Raw genomic sequence first — 16424 nt, 5'->3', positions numbered from 1 at the left:
AGGTAAATAAAGTCAGATGACCTTGAGTTTTTAGTTGTTTTTTGCTTAAGTCAAAATGTTTTTCAAGTCAATTTTCAATTTCTTCTTTCCTGAAAGCCTTAAAAATGTGACATAGGAATTATGCTATGAGCCTAACAATATTACAAAATAACTACATGCACATGAATTGTAAGCCTCTGATTGATTTCAATACTTACTTCAATACACTGTTAAATTAAATAAATTCATGAAAACTAGTCTCTATTCTGGGCATGTTACAATGGCCGAACAAATAGCAAGTGGTCAAAAAGTAATCAGATTGCATCATTGCTTACAAATACTGTACAATTACAGCAATTACAGTATTAATCTGTTACCAATTGCTTTCCAACATCACTAGTCATTATATGCAATATGCATTGGTTACATGCAGGTAATTACTATAGAAATCTGCAACTGACTACTGACTTTTTTTTACATAATCGTCTTCGCCCTGTTTGGGAGCAGAGGCATATCTACAATAAGGCGAGGGCAGGCGTCCGCCTGTCCAAATCCATTTCTGGCCTGGCCAAAATCCATACAATGAGAAAAAAGAGGACAAAAACAAGACCTGAGAGCTATTAAAATGGACAGCTGATTGGCCGTTGCGGTAGAGCGTGACCCTCAATCACCCATTGGAATGAAAATGCATGCCTTTCAGCCTTTGTATTCCACTCGTCTGGCAGGTATATCTCTTTGAAAACCTTTAGTTTAGCGGGGAGGCGACAATTAACATATCTTGCATGGCCAAAACGTAATTCCTGGATACGCCACTGTTTGGGAGTGGGAAGTATGAAGGGGGAAGTATGAAGTGAATACTTATATATACTCATATATATCAAAATGTCTCATAAACATCCTTCTAATGATGATTCATACAGAACTTTAATGGAATCCTGTAGCCAAATTATACTGTACTATATTATCCACCTGCAGCATTCTCTGAAATCCAATCTACCATTATTATAGAGCCAGAGACTGTCGCTGTGAAGTTCAAAGGCTGGCCTTTCTTATTTACTGTTTTTACCAAAGAGAGGAAGGGGAAGAGAAAACACCTCTCTCTCCCTCTTCTCTCTTTCAGGTTGTGATCAAACAGACGAGAAGAACACAGTGGGTGTCCCAGACAAAAGGCTTCCATGTGTCTATGTGACTGTGTAGAAAGCACATTGATCACCAAAGCTGTGTGTGTGTGTGTGTGTGTGTGTGTGTGTGTGTGTGTGTGTGTGTGTGTGTGTGTGTGTGTGTGTGTGTGTGTGTGTGTGTGTGTGTGTGTGTGTGTGTGTGTGCAAATCAAATGGTGTAGGATCTGAACACTTATTTATAACATTAAGCGTGTCGCAGTGTTTAGATTATAAACAGAAGAACATGTTTAATCGCCGGTATCACTTTTTAAATACTAAAACACATTAATGTATGTGTTTAGGTATACAATCAAGTCAGTCATGATGTTTGAAGTGTACTCGTTTTCTAGTGTATTTTAATAAAACATAGGCTAAATAAACATTTGGCATTTAATTATTACACACTGGTGTTTTGGTTTTAAACGCATCACATGTTCCAGGATTTTACAGTGATGTAAGGTCAAGGTCAAGTTAATTTATATGTCCCAAGCTGGGCAATTCATTTTACAGCAGATAAAAAAGCTCTAAAAGACACAATACAGTAAACATACAACAACAAGAACAACAACAACAGACATACAACAATATCACAAGATACAGATCATTACCTTTAAATATAAAGTGCAACTAGAGCTAAAGTTAAAGTGCACCAAGGGTAACTATATCTATCCTCACCACCCACCCCTGAAACTTGTACGGCAGCTACCTCCTACTTCCCCCATTGATGGCCCGGATGGAGGCAGGTATGAAGGAGAATTTGTACCTGTTATTTTTAGTGACAGGGGTCTTTAACCACCAGTGTGTGTGTGTGTGTGTGTGTGCGTGCGTGCGTGCGTGCGTGCGTGTGTGTACGTGACGTGTGTTATGTTCAAATTACTCTAGATGTTTTCGAATTAGCCCGTCCATACCATAACGATAGCTACTATAACTATGAAAAATAAATATGTGATTTAAAATGGTCCACTCCTTTTTTCCAACTACACCAAATATATACCCGCAATAGTGTGACATGTTGTGAAGAGCTATTTTCTCCTCATTTGGTTAAGGAATTTAAAAACATAATCAATGATTGTACATACTATTGTACATACTATTATTTACAAATGTTTTCCACAAATAGCGAAGTTATTTGTCATAACTTGCCCATTTCTAGGCAATTTCTAAATATGTTCCAATGTGCCAAAAACACAAAAACAAATGTAATCACAATTATTTGTATGACAATTAATTTTATATAGCAATGAGACTCAGAGCATTTCACATAAACGTTAAGCAATTTCTTTTCAGGTAAATTGCAGAACACAAGCTTCTCTATTTTTACCAAGGGGGACTACCACCTTACCCTGAGGATGAAACTGCAAATGTTTTGAGGAAGTTCTCACATCCTCCTCTCCTTTCCTTCTCCTCACCTTCACATTTCAATCCCAACCACTGGCTCATCATGCAAAGACAGTGGAAACTGAAGCCTCAGACCTAGAATCAGCTCAGCTCTATCGTCTGGTATATATCCTTGTTGTTCGTGTAAAACACGAAAAACTGATCTCATATCTGTGCCTTTTTTTCAGGCTGGAATGGAATCTCTCATGTTTTGGTGAACTGAAACTTTTAGACCCATGACAGGATGAACGGATTGCATGCACACAGACACACACACAGACCCACAGACCCACGGACCCCCACAGACAGACCCACGCACGCACATGCACACACGCACGCACGCACGCACCACACACACACACACACACACACACACACACACACACACACACACACACACACACACACACACACACACACACACACACACACACACACAATTGTATCATGTACAGGCATGTGACACAGGGGACAGTAAAGTTTGCTCTGGTGGGAAAATGTCTCATGTCGTTCTATCTAGGTTATCTATAGTATATAATAGTTTATTTGATCTATCTATCTATCTATCTATCTATCTATCTATCTATCTATCTATCTATCTATCTATCTATCTATCTATCTATCTATCTATCTATCTATCTATCTATCTATCTAGGTTATCTATAGTATATAATAGTTTATTTGTCCACTAGTTCCAGTTGACGTGGGAACGTGGCCCTCAGGTAATATTCACTTCCTGTTTTGGTAGTCAGTGAGTGAACGAAACGGTGCAAACAATTCTTCCCGCTTTTGTTTAACAACACAGTCCCACCCAGACTCAACCTGTAACCTTATTTGGCCTTTTGACAAGAAGTCTATATTTACTGTTCAGTATAGGCTAATTACAGCCAAATTAGGCTGTCCCTTAAAAAACAAAACAAAAATGATGACGGCTGACATACATTAAAAGACACAGAGCATTTCAATAGCACAAATAGGCCTACTCTGGACAAATGCACCAAGTCTCTGTCTGTCTGTGTGTGTGTACTGTTGTAATCCACGTAAATCGAGCACCGTTCGCCCCACCGACTTCAAACACGCGTTCCACCCCACCACAGGGAGTGCAGTGCCCAGTGTCGAGTCGGTCGGACCCACGGTTGTCCAGAACTGCCCCAAAAAGGCCTCTGCCCGGGCTCTGGACAGGGCCCCTGCCCAGTGTCCATATATGGAGCTGGCTGCCTGACAAAGAACTCCATATATGAGCATAAAAGGGACACAGACATAATATCTGGGTGGTGCATGCATTTCCAATTTGCATCGTTCCAAGTAGGCCAGTGCCCAACGGGCACCGCTCTAGTAGTAATAAATAAATAAAGTGTGAGCTTGTAGATCTGCTACAATTTGAAATAGCTAGGGACCTATAGGAATGTAGTGGAGTCTAACGTACAATATTTCATTTGAAATGTAGCAGGGATAGTCAAGTATCCAAAAAATACTCAAGTAAATTGCAGTACTCAACTTCATTACTGTCCACAACTGCTAATAACAGTTATCACCCCCTCCTACACACACACACACACACACACACACACACACACACACACACACACACTTTTAAATTCGGGCCCTTGAACGGAAAGTTGTCGTCGAGGAACAGTAACAAGATGTTCTTTATTAATGTTTATTTACCTCCATGCATGCTTCAACTGGACTGTCTTCTCTTCGTCCAAATGGCGCCCTCAACTGTTACAGAACCGATATGTCCAGTCCACCCATTATTGTAATGTGTACATTTAATTCTCAGCCTGAAAAGTAGTCCTATATAACCGATGAACCGAGTCATATCGTTAGACGTATCAACTTGGGCACAATTGGGTTTCTAACTACCAAGAAATAAAATAAACAAACAACAAGTCTTCATCTTGTCCACAAAAATTACTTTCCCTCAGTAGGTGGCGGTAATGCAACAAATACGAACGATAAACGCCATACACGACACCAAAGAAAGAATAAGAAGAACAAGATGGCAGCCTCCGTGTTGCAACGCTGTTTCACTGCAGCTGTCAAAGTTAAAAGTATAACTCCCACTTTTACTGGTAAGTCTTCTTACAATTAACTGAGGACCTCTGTGGCAGCACTTCACATTTGGGCAAAGTTTCAAATAGCTTGCCCTTGATTGCTCTAAGCTGTTTACAATTAAGTTATTAAGCTAACCTTAGCATGCCAGCTATACTGTTGTGATCATCTGTTTCAAGGTCCTCATAATTAGAATTATTTTTGACTGGCACTTTAAGGCCGTTTAACTCATTACTAATCTGTTAAACGAAGTATTACTATTTCTCTTACACATAGTGTTTAAATCATGCAATTATGTTGTCTTGATTACAGCTAGGAGGTGTTTGCTCTCCGCAGCATACACAGACACCACACTATGGGAGTCGAGAGAGAAAGACCCCCAGAACTTGGGTAAGTGATTCATATTGATCTCTCCAATATACTGCACTTTATTACCGACAGCAATTACAACTGTATGCATATTGATGGAACCTCCATCCATGGGAGTCTCTCAGGATTTGGGTTACAGTAGTAGTCAGGGGAGCTCTTTTGTGTGTGCTCTATTTTGTTTTTGTGTACCCACTACCCTCCATCTACATATGTACTGTATATCATATTTTAACTCTGGGAGTGTACAAATGGATAAATTAGCACTGTGCTAAAACAAAACTACATCGCATGGATGCACCTGGGACGTATCCTCACACCTCAGTGATGTATCCCAAGTTGATCTGGGTTTCGGGTCTCCCAACATCATACCCCTCACTCAGGTGACCCAGCCGGGATAATCAAGTCCCGATTTGCGTCCCATTAGGGAAAATCCAGGGCCACGCAATCTGTTCCTCCTGAACTACTCTGCCGGGACTGGGAGGCACTATTCCGGTGCGTGGAAGGACTAGGCTCTGTGGGTTGACTCCTGTCCGGGCCCGTCCTATGTCTCACCAGGTCCACTCCTACTCTCACCAGGTCCAGCCCCTGTGCATTGCACCAGACTCCCAGCACCAGGCACTTCATTCAGGAATAGTGGATTCTCGAGCCGCAATGGTTCCGCAGGCTCCTAGCTAGCCCATGGTGGTGCCGCAGGCTCTGCTTGCGGCTTGAATGGCCCTCTTAAAGGCCTCACCATGGGTTTGTTGGGCTTCTTCCTCACGGAAGACACAGGCTGGGCCATACTGCTCCCAGGTGCTGTCTACATTCCGGCTGCCACCCGTCTCTCCAGTGGTCACCAGACTATTGCTGGTTGTCACGTAGTCTATTCCTATGAGTCACTATAAATAGAATAACTAAAACAAATATACATCGCATGGATGCACCTGGGACGTATCCTCAGTGATGTAATGGAATATACTGTGTGGTTACATTATGGGCTGACAGAGATAAATATCCATATCGGCGCTCGTCGGCTGCAGTCACCTTGACAACTGATGAGAGTGTGCACACTTGAATTAATGTCATTATATGTTCTTCAGATGCAAAGTGTTCATGTGTGTGCGCTTGATGAACACAGGGTGGCAGTGTCACAATGTCTTTTCTCCATGAGTATTCAACAACAGCCTGTAAAATGTCATGGTATTATATGTATTATATACAGTATATTTCTTTGTCTTGACAGCTCTTTTAGCTGTATCCATGGACAAGACGTATGAGAGGAAGTTGCCCGTTAGCTCGCTGACTATATCACGGGTAAGATGTGTATGCTGAAATATATTTCAGTTCAGGAATTAGATGGAAATGCATAATTAATAATAATGGATAGATTCTTTATTTCTGTGTCATGCACCAAAGGTGCCCAGTCCACATTGACTTACAGGACACAACATATAACTCATTGCATAGGTGTATAATAAAAAACATAATTCAAGTCTTTCATAATCATCCAACCAACAAAAGTTAACACAAATGGAATGACATTTTACTAATATATATTATATAATGATGTTTTTCTTTTGTTTCCTTTTCAGTTTATTGACAATATAACGTCAAGAGAAGAAGTTGAGCAAGCAGAGTATTACCTTTTTAAGTGAGTGGAAACACATGATGAGGAGTATCAAACTTTCTGTTTCTTTCACATGCCAGCTTCAGTTGCAACCAGTTTTTTTTTTTGTTATTTGTGACATGAAGTTTGTAAAATCCCATTGAGATCAAATCTTTGCTTCTGGGGGTCCCTGGTACAAAATATATTGAGATTGTGATCGGTGGCCAAATGCATATCATTTTGGGGGCTCCTTGACATGAAAAGGTTTGGGCACCACTGATATAGCAACATACGTTATTCAGAAAACTGTTTTTTGAAATTTAAATCGGCCTCAGGTCTTAATAAGTTAAATTCTTCCCCCTGTAGGTTCCGTCATAGCCCTAACTGTTGGTACCTGAGAGACTGGACTATGCATGGATGGTTCAGACAGTGTCTCAAATATGGAGCAAGGGACAAAGCACTACACACACTAAAAAACAAGGTACACTCACTCCACACAATAAACCAACACTTAATAATTCACAAGAGGTGCTGGACCACACTATGAAATATTATTTCTGTATAATTCATTGTGTGTGTGTGTGCGTGTGTGTAGGTTCAATATGGAATGTTCCCAGATGACTTCACTTTTAACCTACTGATAGATTCATACATTAAGGAAGAAGACTTCAAAGGTAATACGGTACATTGTATTTACTATTTGTTGCCGTAATGTTTTCCTATGATTATAATAGAATATTAACAGATGGATTATTTTCCAACTGGTGACATAAAAAAACCAATGACTGTTACTGTAAGGAGTAAGGACATTGAACTGTTTTTGTTCAACTTGTTAAAGCGATATTTCACTTTCAAAAAACCTTTTGGTAATTTTATGTACTCTGGCTTTTGTGAACAACTCAAGACAGTTTTTTAAAATTTGTTTTTATAAAGTATAATATTTATTAATAACACGGTCACCTCACGTATTAGGACAATATCCGTAACCAGAAACAAGGATGGATGTTTTTGATGAATCTATCATGGTTAAAATGGAGTTTGAAGTTACAAGTGGTCCCCGGCCCTCAGGTTTAATGCATATCAAAGGTTGAGAATCACTGGTTTGTTTATTCCTTTTATTATTCTAAGGTGCGTGCTCAGTTGTTGAAGAGGTGATGCTTCAGGAGGCCTTTGACCTTCCATCCACACAGATCCTATCCATGTATGCTTTGTCCAGTTACCTAGCAACCAAGCCACAACTCACTGTAAGGACATTTCTACATTTTTACCGCCCCCTACTGGGGCCCTATTATTATTTGTGCTGTATGTCCTTGGCCATTTACCTGGGTTTTTGGCCCCCAAAGCAGTCTATCCCCAAACTAGATTTGGTCTTCTGCCTCAATTTTGGTTTTAATCTCATATATATATCTTAATGTATGTACTTCAAATATGAACTTGACAGTTGTCTCTTAATCCAAAAATGTTGTTCTATTTTTGTATTTGACACCTTACTTTAATATGAACTTGACAGCTTTCTCTTAACTAAAAATGTTGTTCTATTTTTGTACTTGACACTTTACTTAAATATGAACTTGATAGTTGTCTCTTAAACCAAATATGATGTTCTATTTTTGTACTATCCTTCCTACACCTGTGTATTTATAGTCTGTATATTTATAGTCTCAATGCACTTTAACTTTCATCTGGATAATTCCTCACTGTTAGGTTCCACGTGAAAAATATGTATGAACTAATGATTGCTGGCTGTGTGACATTGGTTAACCAAGGGCCTGCCCCCTGCACCATGTGTGTACTTTGCAGCATTTACAGTTTAAAATAAGACATCATTATTAAGTCATTATTATTACTATTATATAACAAAATATTATGAAAAGGCGTTGCATTCATTGAGTGGCAATGAAAGGAGTGTGTATATATATTCTTTCTTCTAATTAAACATTTTGTGCATTAAATATTAATTTGGTTTAACCACGCTCCATAGGAGGCATCACTTGAATATCTCTATAATTGTTTGCCATTAGACATATGTACATCTGATGAAAAGGCATAAATGTCATTGTGTTAATCAAGGTGTGTCCTCTAATGTTCAGGTGGCAGAAGAGCGGATGCTGGGCGCTGCGCTGCTGATCGCTGGACTCAAGCAAAACAACACTGTGGGCTTGAGTGCTCAACTTCTCGGCAATTCCCTCCTGGGTGTGTAGTGTGTACATTCTGCTTCATGTCCTTCCCTCCTGGGTGTGTACATTCTGCTCCATGTCCTTCCCTCCTGGGTGTGTACATTCTGCTCCATGTCCTTCTCTCATTCCCTCCTGGGTGTGTACATTCTGCTTCATGTCCTTCTCTCATTCCCTCCTGGGTGTGTACATTCTGCTTCATGTCCTTCCCTCCTGGGTGTGTACATTCTGCTCCATGTCCTTCTCTCATTCCCTCCTGGGTGTGTACATTCTGCTTCATGTCCTTCTCTCATTCCCTCCTGGGTGTGTACATTCTGCTTCATGTCCTTCTCTCATGCTCTACTCCTGGGTGTGTACATTCTGCTTCATGTCCTTCTCTCATGCTCTACTCCTGGGTGTGTACATTCTGCTCCATGTCCTTCTCTCATTCCCTCCTGGGTGTGTACATTCTGCTTCATGTCCTTCTCTCATTCCCTCTTGGGTGTGTACATTCTGCTCCATGTCCTACTCTCATTCCCTCCTGGGTGTGTACATTCTGCTCCATGTCCTACTCTCATTCCCTCCTGGGTGTGTACATTCTGCTTCATGTCCTTCTCTCATTCCCTCCTGGGTGTGTACATTCTGCTTCATGTCCTTCTCTCATGCTCTACTCCTGGGTGTGTACATTCTGCTCCATGTCCTTCTCTCATTCCCTCCTGGGTGTGTACATTCTGCTCCATGTCCTTATCTCATGCTCTACTCCTGGGTGTGTACATTCTGCTCCATGTCCTTCTCTCATTCCCTCCTGGGTGTGTACATTCTGCTTCATGTCCTTCTCTCATGCTCTACTCCTGGGTGTGTACATTCTGCTCCATGTCCTTCTCATGCTCTACTCCTGGGTGTGTACATTCTGCTCCATGTCCTTCTCTCATTCCCTCCTGGGTGTGTACATTCTGCTTCATGTCCTTCTCTCATGCTCTACTCCTGGGTGTGTACATTCTGCTTCATGTCCTTCTCTCATTCCCTCCTGAGTGTGTACATTCTGCTTCATGTCCTTCCCTCCTGGGTGTGTACATTCTGCTTCATGTCCTTCTCTCATGCTCTACTCCTGGGTGTGTACATTCTGCTCCATGTCCTTCTCTCATGCTCTACCTCCTGGGTGTGTACATTCTGCTCCATGTCCTTCTCTCATTCCCTCCTGGGTGTGTACATTCTGCTTCATGTCCTTCTCTCATGCTCTACTCCTGGGTGTGTACATTCTGCTCCATGTCCTTCTCTCATGCGCTACTCCTGGGTGTGTACATTCTGCTCCATGTCCTTCTCTCATTCCCTCCTGGGTGTGTACATTCTGCTTCATGTCCTTCTCTCATGCTCTACTCCTGGGATTCTGCTTCATGTCCTTCTCTCATGCTCTACTCCTGGGTGTGTACATTCTGCTTCATGTCCTTCTCTCATGCTCTACTCCTGGGTGTGTACATTCTGTTTCATGTCCTTCTCTCCTGATGGGCGTTTGAGCTGATTTGTTTAAAATAGTCATGCAAAGATTAATTTAACTTTAATTGATAATACAATTTATAGATTTTTTTTTCATTACATTTTTATTCATTTTCTGATCAAGCAAAACGGAGTATAATAATTTTACAACATACAAAATTGAACTTAAAACACACCCAACACCCTCCCATCCTATTCACAATATAATCAACACATTGCCGATGACAGTTCCAGAAAGCTTCACAGCCAGTGTGTTTTGGAAACGTCATTCCAGTGTTGGGCACCGGTCTAGTTAAATAAAGGAGTTGGTAGGATAATCACTTAAGAAATAATCGATAGTTAAGGCCTAGTCTAAAATGCTGCTATTGTTCTCTTTTTACCTTTGTTCCTGTGCAGGCAAGTTGGAGATGACAAAGGGAATTAACGCTGTTTTCAAAGGCATGCCTCTCATCTGGACCAATGGTTATCTGGGCAGAGCCCTGGCTGTCATGGAGAGAGTGGCTGCCACGCCAGGAGATATCAGACTGTCCCAGGACACGGTAAGGCCTTGAAATGCAACTCGGATTTCAGCCTTCACGGCCAAAGACAATATTTCCTCCACCATGTATGGGTCATGATCACCTCAGGAAGAAGAGGAACATATCTTGCCGTGGGTGGCGCCTAAACCATGTGTTTATTTAGAGCGAGGACAAAGTAACGATGTCCTTTTAGGGGTGTGTGGCTTTCAGATGTGCAAAATTACAGATCATGTTACCATTAAGGCATCCCTACAGTTATTATCAGTATTGTCCTAAACGTAAACTCACTCTGAACTGAAATGCCTTTTTAGTGAAGATATATCTTAGACATGGAGATGAGGCTGTGGAAATAAAATGTACAACGTTAAGGGGTGATCGTCCATTTCCGCAAGTTTTGTACAACTGTCGTACAATGATAGAATAGGACTCAAAAGGTTAATCCTACTAATCGATTTAATATAAGATTAATTACAATTTAATTTTGAGTTTATTCCACAAAACAAATCACATCGTTATTAATTAATCAAAAAAGTAATCAATAGAATAATCGTTAAGAAAATAATCGATAATTGTAGTTGTAGCCCTTAAACATTGCATATATCGTTGCTGTCGGGAGGAAACCACCTAACTTCATTTTCGAGGTTTTTGATTTATTTATTTTTCTTTTCATAAATCAGTGCTATTGAAGACCCTTTATGTCTGTGTGTCGAAAACATTGAACCAATGAGAAGTACTAAATGCTTCGGACAAAACCTCTTAACTCCATTGGACCCTCAAACTGTGTGCTAAAGCAGCTAACACCACCACCTCTCCCCCTCTCATGCAAGTAATTGACAATATATAAAGTCACAACACCAACTTTGATGAGGCAGTATGGCTTTGTTTTCAAAATATATGGTGGTTTCTTCCCGACAGCAAAGATATATAGCATAGACAGTCCATTGTTACTCTCCAGGTGGGGCATGTGACGCAGACAGAGTGCTCATCTGCTGAGACGGACCACATGCGCTGTCACGACAGCTGCAGCATTTGCACACACATGCACGTAGCACCTCTAATCCTGTCTGTCCTGTCCAATTCAATAGTTCAGTTAGCATCTAATGAAATTTGGAGGAGCCTGGAGGAGAGTCAAACGTCTGTGAGAATCACCACAATGGAAGCTAAACTCTAGCTGTCACATAGCAGCGCGGCAATAATGTAGAACTGATAAACCTGTGCAGGACAGAGAGGAAATATTAAAGCGCAAATGAGCATGCTGGTGGTGATGATGAGTACCCCAGGGACATGGTTGTGTCTGAAGCTGTCCTGGTTCTGTGTCCTGGTCTGTTATATTGGCGTCCCAGCTTTCCCTGTTTTGTCTGCATTGCCCGTTCACTAAGTCGTAGTTGGAAACCTTTGGTGCATGCCTGTGTGAACGAATCGGGCATGTGCACTTGGGGTTCAACGTGTTTAAAAAATAAATGGCAAATCTGCAAGCTGACAATATGAGGTATTTTCACCTTCCACTGTCCTGTTTTGTCTTGCTTTACAGGTAGGGTAAGGGACATAGAAATAATACGCAGAATAGACATAGAAACGAACTTATGGCTGTCCAGTCGATATTGTCATTTTAGTTGTATTTATTGAGGTTGCAGTTGTAATGTGGTTTCTGTAGTTATTCTCTGTTCTGTCTGGTAAGAACATTTTGGCTCCCCACTACCTGTATCCTCCCTCATAACTGCACCTGCTGCTGTGACCCTTTTTAAATGGTAAATACACACCCAGGTGCTGTCAATCTAAAGCCCCTAATATGCCATCATCATAATGGCTCCTACAGATTGATTACTTTATTCATCAAACAATGTAAATAGCACAAAGGTACAGTAAAGCATTTGGGTTAAAAAGGATAACACACAAAGTCCTGGGGAAGTATGCAATAGGGCTTAAGTGGTTAATGATGAAGGAAGTAAAATATTTCCCCCCAAAATAGCAAAGCAGTTTACAGTTTACTTTATAAAATTGTGAAATTGATTGAATTCAGGTGAGCTGAGCACAAACCCAAGTCAATGCTTTGTGCCTCCCTTGACAGTCTTTCATTCCCGTTTTCTTTTTCTTACAGCTGGGCACCCTGAATAGTTGGCTGCAGGAGCTGTCCTCTGTCTCAGATTCTGACTCCTCTTCTGGAGACTCCTCTTCTGGAGAAGAGGAATCGGGAGGTGAGGAGCGACAGGAGGAGGCCAAGCTAGATGCGGAGGATGAAGAGGAGCGGACAAAGCTTCCTCTCTATGTCAGCAGATTCAAGGTACAGTAGGTGTTTATTGTATTTATACTGCTCATGTTATTTGATTTGGATATTGGCCCATTACAATAAGCAGCCGAATAACAGTGATCCCTTATTGTCCCCACTGCTAAATGTGTTTGTTGATTTCCATATGAAACAATGGCTCAGTGATGTTGTGGAGCTGTGCATCTATGCTAAGTGAGCTATGCCTCCACCCTCTCTCTAGGAACTCAGTGGCCAGCTGGAGTCGCAGGGTAAGGTGGATCCGGCTTCCCTGCATGCTCTAGTGTCTGCAATGGCCCGCCAGGCCCTGGCTACAGCTGAGCAGCCGGATCTGGACCAGTACCAGAGCAGGCTGCAGGACTGGGAGGTCGAGAAGAGTGGTCTGATCCAGAGGGAGAAGGAGTCCATGCAGAGGGCCGAGGAGGAGAGACAGAAGAGGGTGGCTGCCAGAGCTGCAGAACAGCAGGCCTCTGAAGGTTGACATCACTGACCACTGGCACTTATTGTTCACACTGTCTGCATTGTATTGTATTTGCAGAGTATTGCTTTATCTCTGCAAAGCTGTACAACTGTGTAATAGTTAATACGTGATTTTGTCTGTCAAATCACCTTTGGAGATTTTGTTCTTTTTTATTTCCTGTTACGGTGTGCTTCTGGTACAAATGAAGGCTTAAATAAATACAAAATTCATGGATGTTGACAAATTAGCATGGTGTCCTCAACAGTTCATTCTCATTGGATTTTGTGGCACATCTACAGTATTTGATGTGTTGTGGACAGTTTTAGTGGAATGTACACACATCAATTGTGAAGTCTAGTGGTCGCTATGACCTCATGTAAGCAAAAAGAAAGCTATGAACAAGCCAGGGAAAATATCTTAGCATCACATCCTCCCACTCCTTTTCCTCCCCTCTGTCCTAGAAGGTGTGTGTGGAACTGGGATTTTATCTCAAAAGCATCTTTGAACGTTTTCTCCCAGGAGAATGAAAGCCATGTTACACAACCACAAAGTAGAACTGCTGCTTGCCGGTCGAGAGAAAACAGCTTGTAGATCAGCTATTTATTTTATTAAAATACAAGTTTTCTACAAGACGGCAACAAATTGTACAGTGGGTCTAATTGACAAGTGTTTCCTGCAGGAAAAAGCTTTGCTGGCCGGCAGGAGAATCTTGCAGATTTTTTAAAATTAATTAATTTGGATTCATTATCATTGCCCTCAAAAAAAGAGAAGTTTCTTAACACTTTATCTAAATTTTTGATAAATCGGTTCTCAAATCTATTAACGTCTATAGGTGTGCTGTCATGTCATGCCATGCCTATTTCAGCACAGCTTGCGAGCTTATTTCAACCAATTGCCTGTAGTATAATAAAGATTTCACTCCATGTTTTCTTTCTTTCTTGGCTTGTCTTGGCACGGTGCCAAAGATGCAGCCCCGGGGTAAAAAGGGTCTGCAGGAAACCCTGAAGCATTATCTGCACATCAATCTAAATGCTCCCAGACTCCATTCTATTGGAGGTACAATGTTTCAACCGCCAGGCCTTCATGTACATACTGTAAATGACATGCAAGTGTACAGTATGGATCAGGAAATGGGCCAGTCCCAAAATAAAAGCTGTAACCCACCTGAATGTATTCATAATCGTTGCTCGTATCTCCATATTTCAACTTGGATGAACACTGGATGAGTTCCACCAGTATCTGCTAACTATTTGAGGTTTTCCTTAGAATCCAGTCAGTTTTCTGGATGTTCCGGTCATTAAGGAAGGTAATACTCAACACACATCTGTTCCGGACGAACCATACGTACCTTAAATAAAATGGCGCTGTGGGTGTATTTAGAGAAGTGTGCATATAATGAATGTTTTGACTTAAACTTTAGTAGCCTATTCATCTACACCTGTCAAGTTTGTGTTGGATGTGCGTACATTACCATGGACTTGTATTTGATTAGTTGCTGACGGGGGGCGGGGAAGAAAAATCAACATTCTTCAACTGAAGAATGAGAAACGGTTGTGTGATGACGTATGAATGAACGGTGTCTCCACTGTATGTACTGTACATATATAAGTTATCAGTGGAGAGAAAATGGCCCATACGTACCTAACCTACCTAACATAATGTGTTAATTCCACATTATGTTGTAGCTACGTATTCAGTATTCATGGCATGATCTTAGGAAACAGCCTGGTATGCAGAGCAGGATGAATATACCCACAAACAAGAGCCATTGTAATCCATAGACTGCTTGCCGACTGCTTCCCTGAGAGCTGAGATGCTTTTGCTCACAGTGATGTTTGTGTGTTGATTCAGCATAATAAAGACAGAAGGTACAGTTATCAGTGAGTAGACGTGACAGAAGGTCACTGTCGCCTCCCAGACCCTGGTCGAAATGTCCCTTCAAAGGAAATGAATGAACTTAGAACTGAATGGACTGTCCCTGACCAAAGGGGAACATAAGTTCTTAAATGGTGTGGTTTATTACTCGCTTATGACCGGGGGGGGGGGGTACGTAGATATAGTATTGGCGAGACACATTGACATATCTGTTTGTGTTCCACTTGAAAAATACTTATAAGCTAAATACTCTATACCAGTGGTTCGCAGTGCAGTGTGCACCCCTTGTGGTGCGCGAGCGCCTTCTAGGGGGTGTGTGCCATGAAAAGGCTAATGGTGGTGCTATGGTTTTATTGTCTCCACCAGGTCGAAGGCATGGGGAGAGAGTATGTTTTGCACTCCGTCCGTCCGACTGTGAATAGCTAATCTCCGGCACCGTTAACCCGGTCGATGCCAAATTTCGCGCACACACTCCCTGGATGCCAACGATGAACCTCTGCCCCAAAATTTCCAGAACGGCCTGTTATAGCACCACCAGGAGGCCAACCTTTGAAAAACACATTTTTTTTTATATTACTCCTCCAGATTCTGTCCAAAAATCCCGCAAATCGTTACACACTATCTTCAAGATGGATCTGTCCGAAATTTCATAGTCCATCCTAATTGGCTAACATAGGTTTTCAAAGTTTGCAGGATTGGCCCTTTTGAAACAAAATGCCTCAAATGCACATGCAATTTACGTGAAATCTTTCACAGACTTTCCTACTAGGCTGAGGAATATATCCCACCCTTTTCACATTGGCCTGTTATAGTGCCACCAACAGGTGGACTTTTCCAAATACATTTTTGGAACAAAATGCCTCAAATCATCCAATTGCCATTAATGGTGTAAGAACAAATGGCACCCTTTTCACATTGGCCTATTATAGCGCCACCAGGAGGCCACAACCTGACCTGGCCGGGTGGAGACCTGTGCCCTGAGGGGCACTTTTTCTAGTTTTAAATATATTAACATATTATGCCAATATATGGAAAGTATATGCAGAATATAGCCTATGCTGTATATATGTCATATTCAGGTTCATATATGTGGATATATAGGAAATATATGTCTCCATATGTGTCCATGTGGGGGG

The 16424-nt window shown here is 41.4% G+C and overlaps 1 protein-coding gene across 1 annotated transcript; it reads left to right on the top strand.

Annotated features, from left to right (window-relative positions):
- Positions 1-4468: 4468 nt before the first annotated feature.
- mrps27 (mitochondrial ribosomal protein S27) lies at positions 4469-13661 on the top strand. The gene is made up of 11 exons (XM_079517194.1): positions 4469-4591; positions 4884-4961; positions 6163-6233; positions 6512-6570; positions 6892-7006; positions 7121-7199; positions 7654-7769; positions 8616-8718; positions 10569-10711; positions 12789-12971; positions 13177-13661. The coding sequence occupies exons 1-11, from the start codon at positions 4519-4521 to the stop codon at positions 13432-13434; spliced, it is 1278 nt and encodes a 425-aa protein (XP_079373320.1). The 5' UTR covers positions 4469-4518; the 3' UTR covers positions 13435-13661.
- Positions 13662-16424: the final 2763 nt, after the last annotated feature.

This window comes from Electrona antarctica (genome assembly GCF_951216825.1).
Source record: "Electrona antarctica genome assembly, chromosome: 12".
NCBI classification, from domain to species: domain Eukaryota; kingdom Metazoa; phylum Chordata; class Actinopteri; order Myctophiformes; family Myctophidae; genus Electrona; species Electrona antarctica.
This window is presented reverse-complemented; position numbering and strand designations above follow the sequence as displayed.

Excerpts from the sequence above, each read along its gene's own strand:
- mrps27 (XM_079517194.1), top strand. The coding sequence starts at position 4,519 with ATGGCAGCCTCCGTGTTGCAACGCTGTTTCACTGCAGCTGTCAAAGTT. Across the intron at positions 7,770-8,615 it reads CAACCAAGCCACAACTCACT|GTGGCAGAAGAGCGGATGCT; the intron begins GTAAGGACATTT and ends TCTAATGTTCAG. Across the intron at positions 8,719-10,568 it reads TCTCGGCAATTCCCTCCTGG|GCAAGTTGGAGATGACAAAG; the intron begins GTGTGTAGTGTG and ends GTTCCTGTGCAG.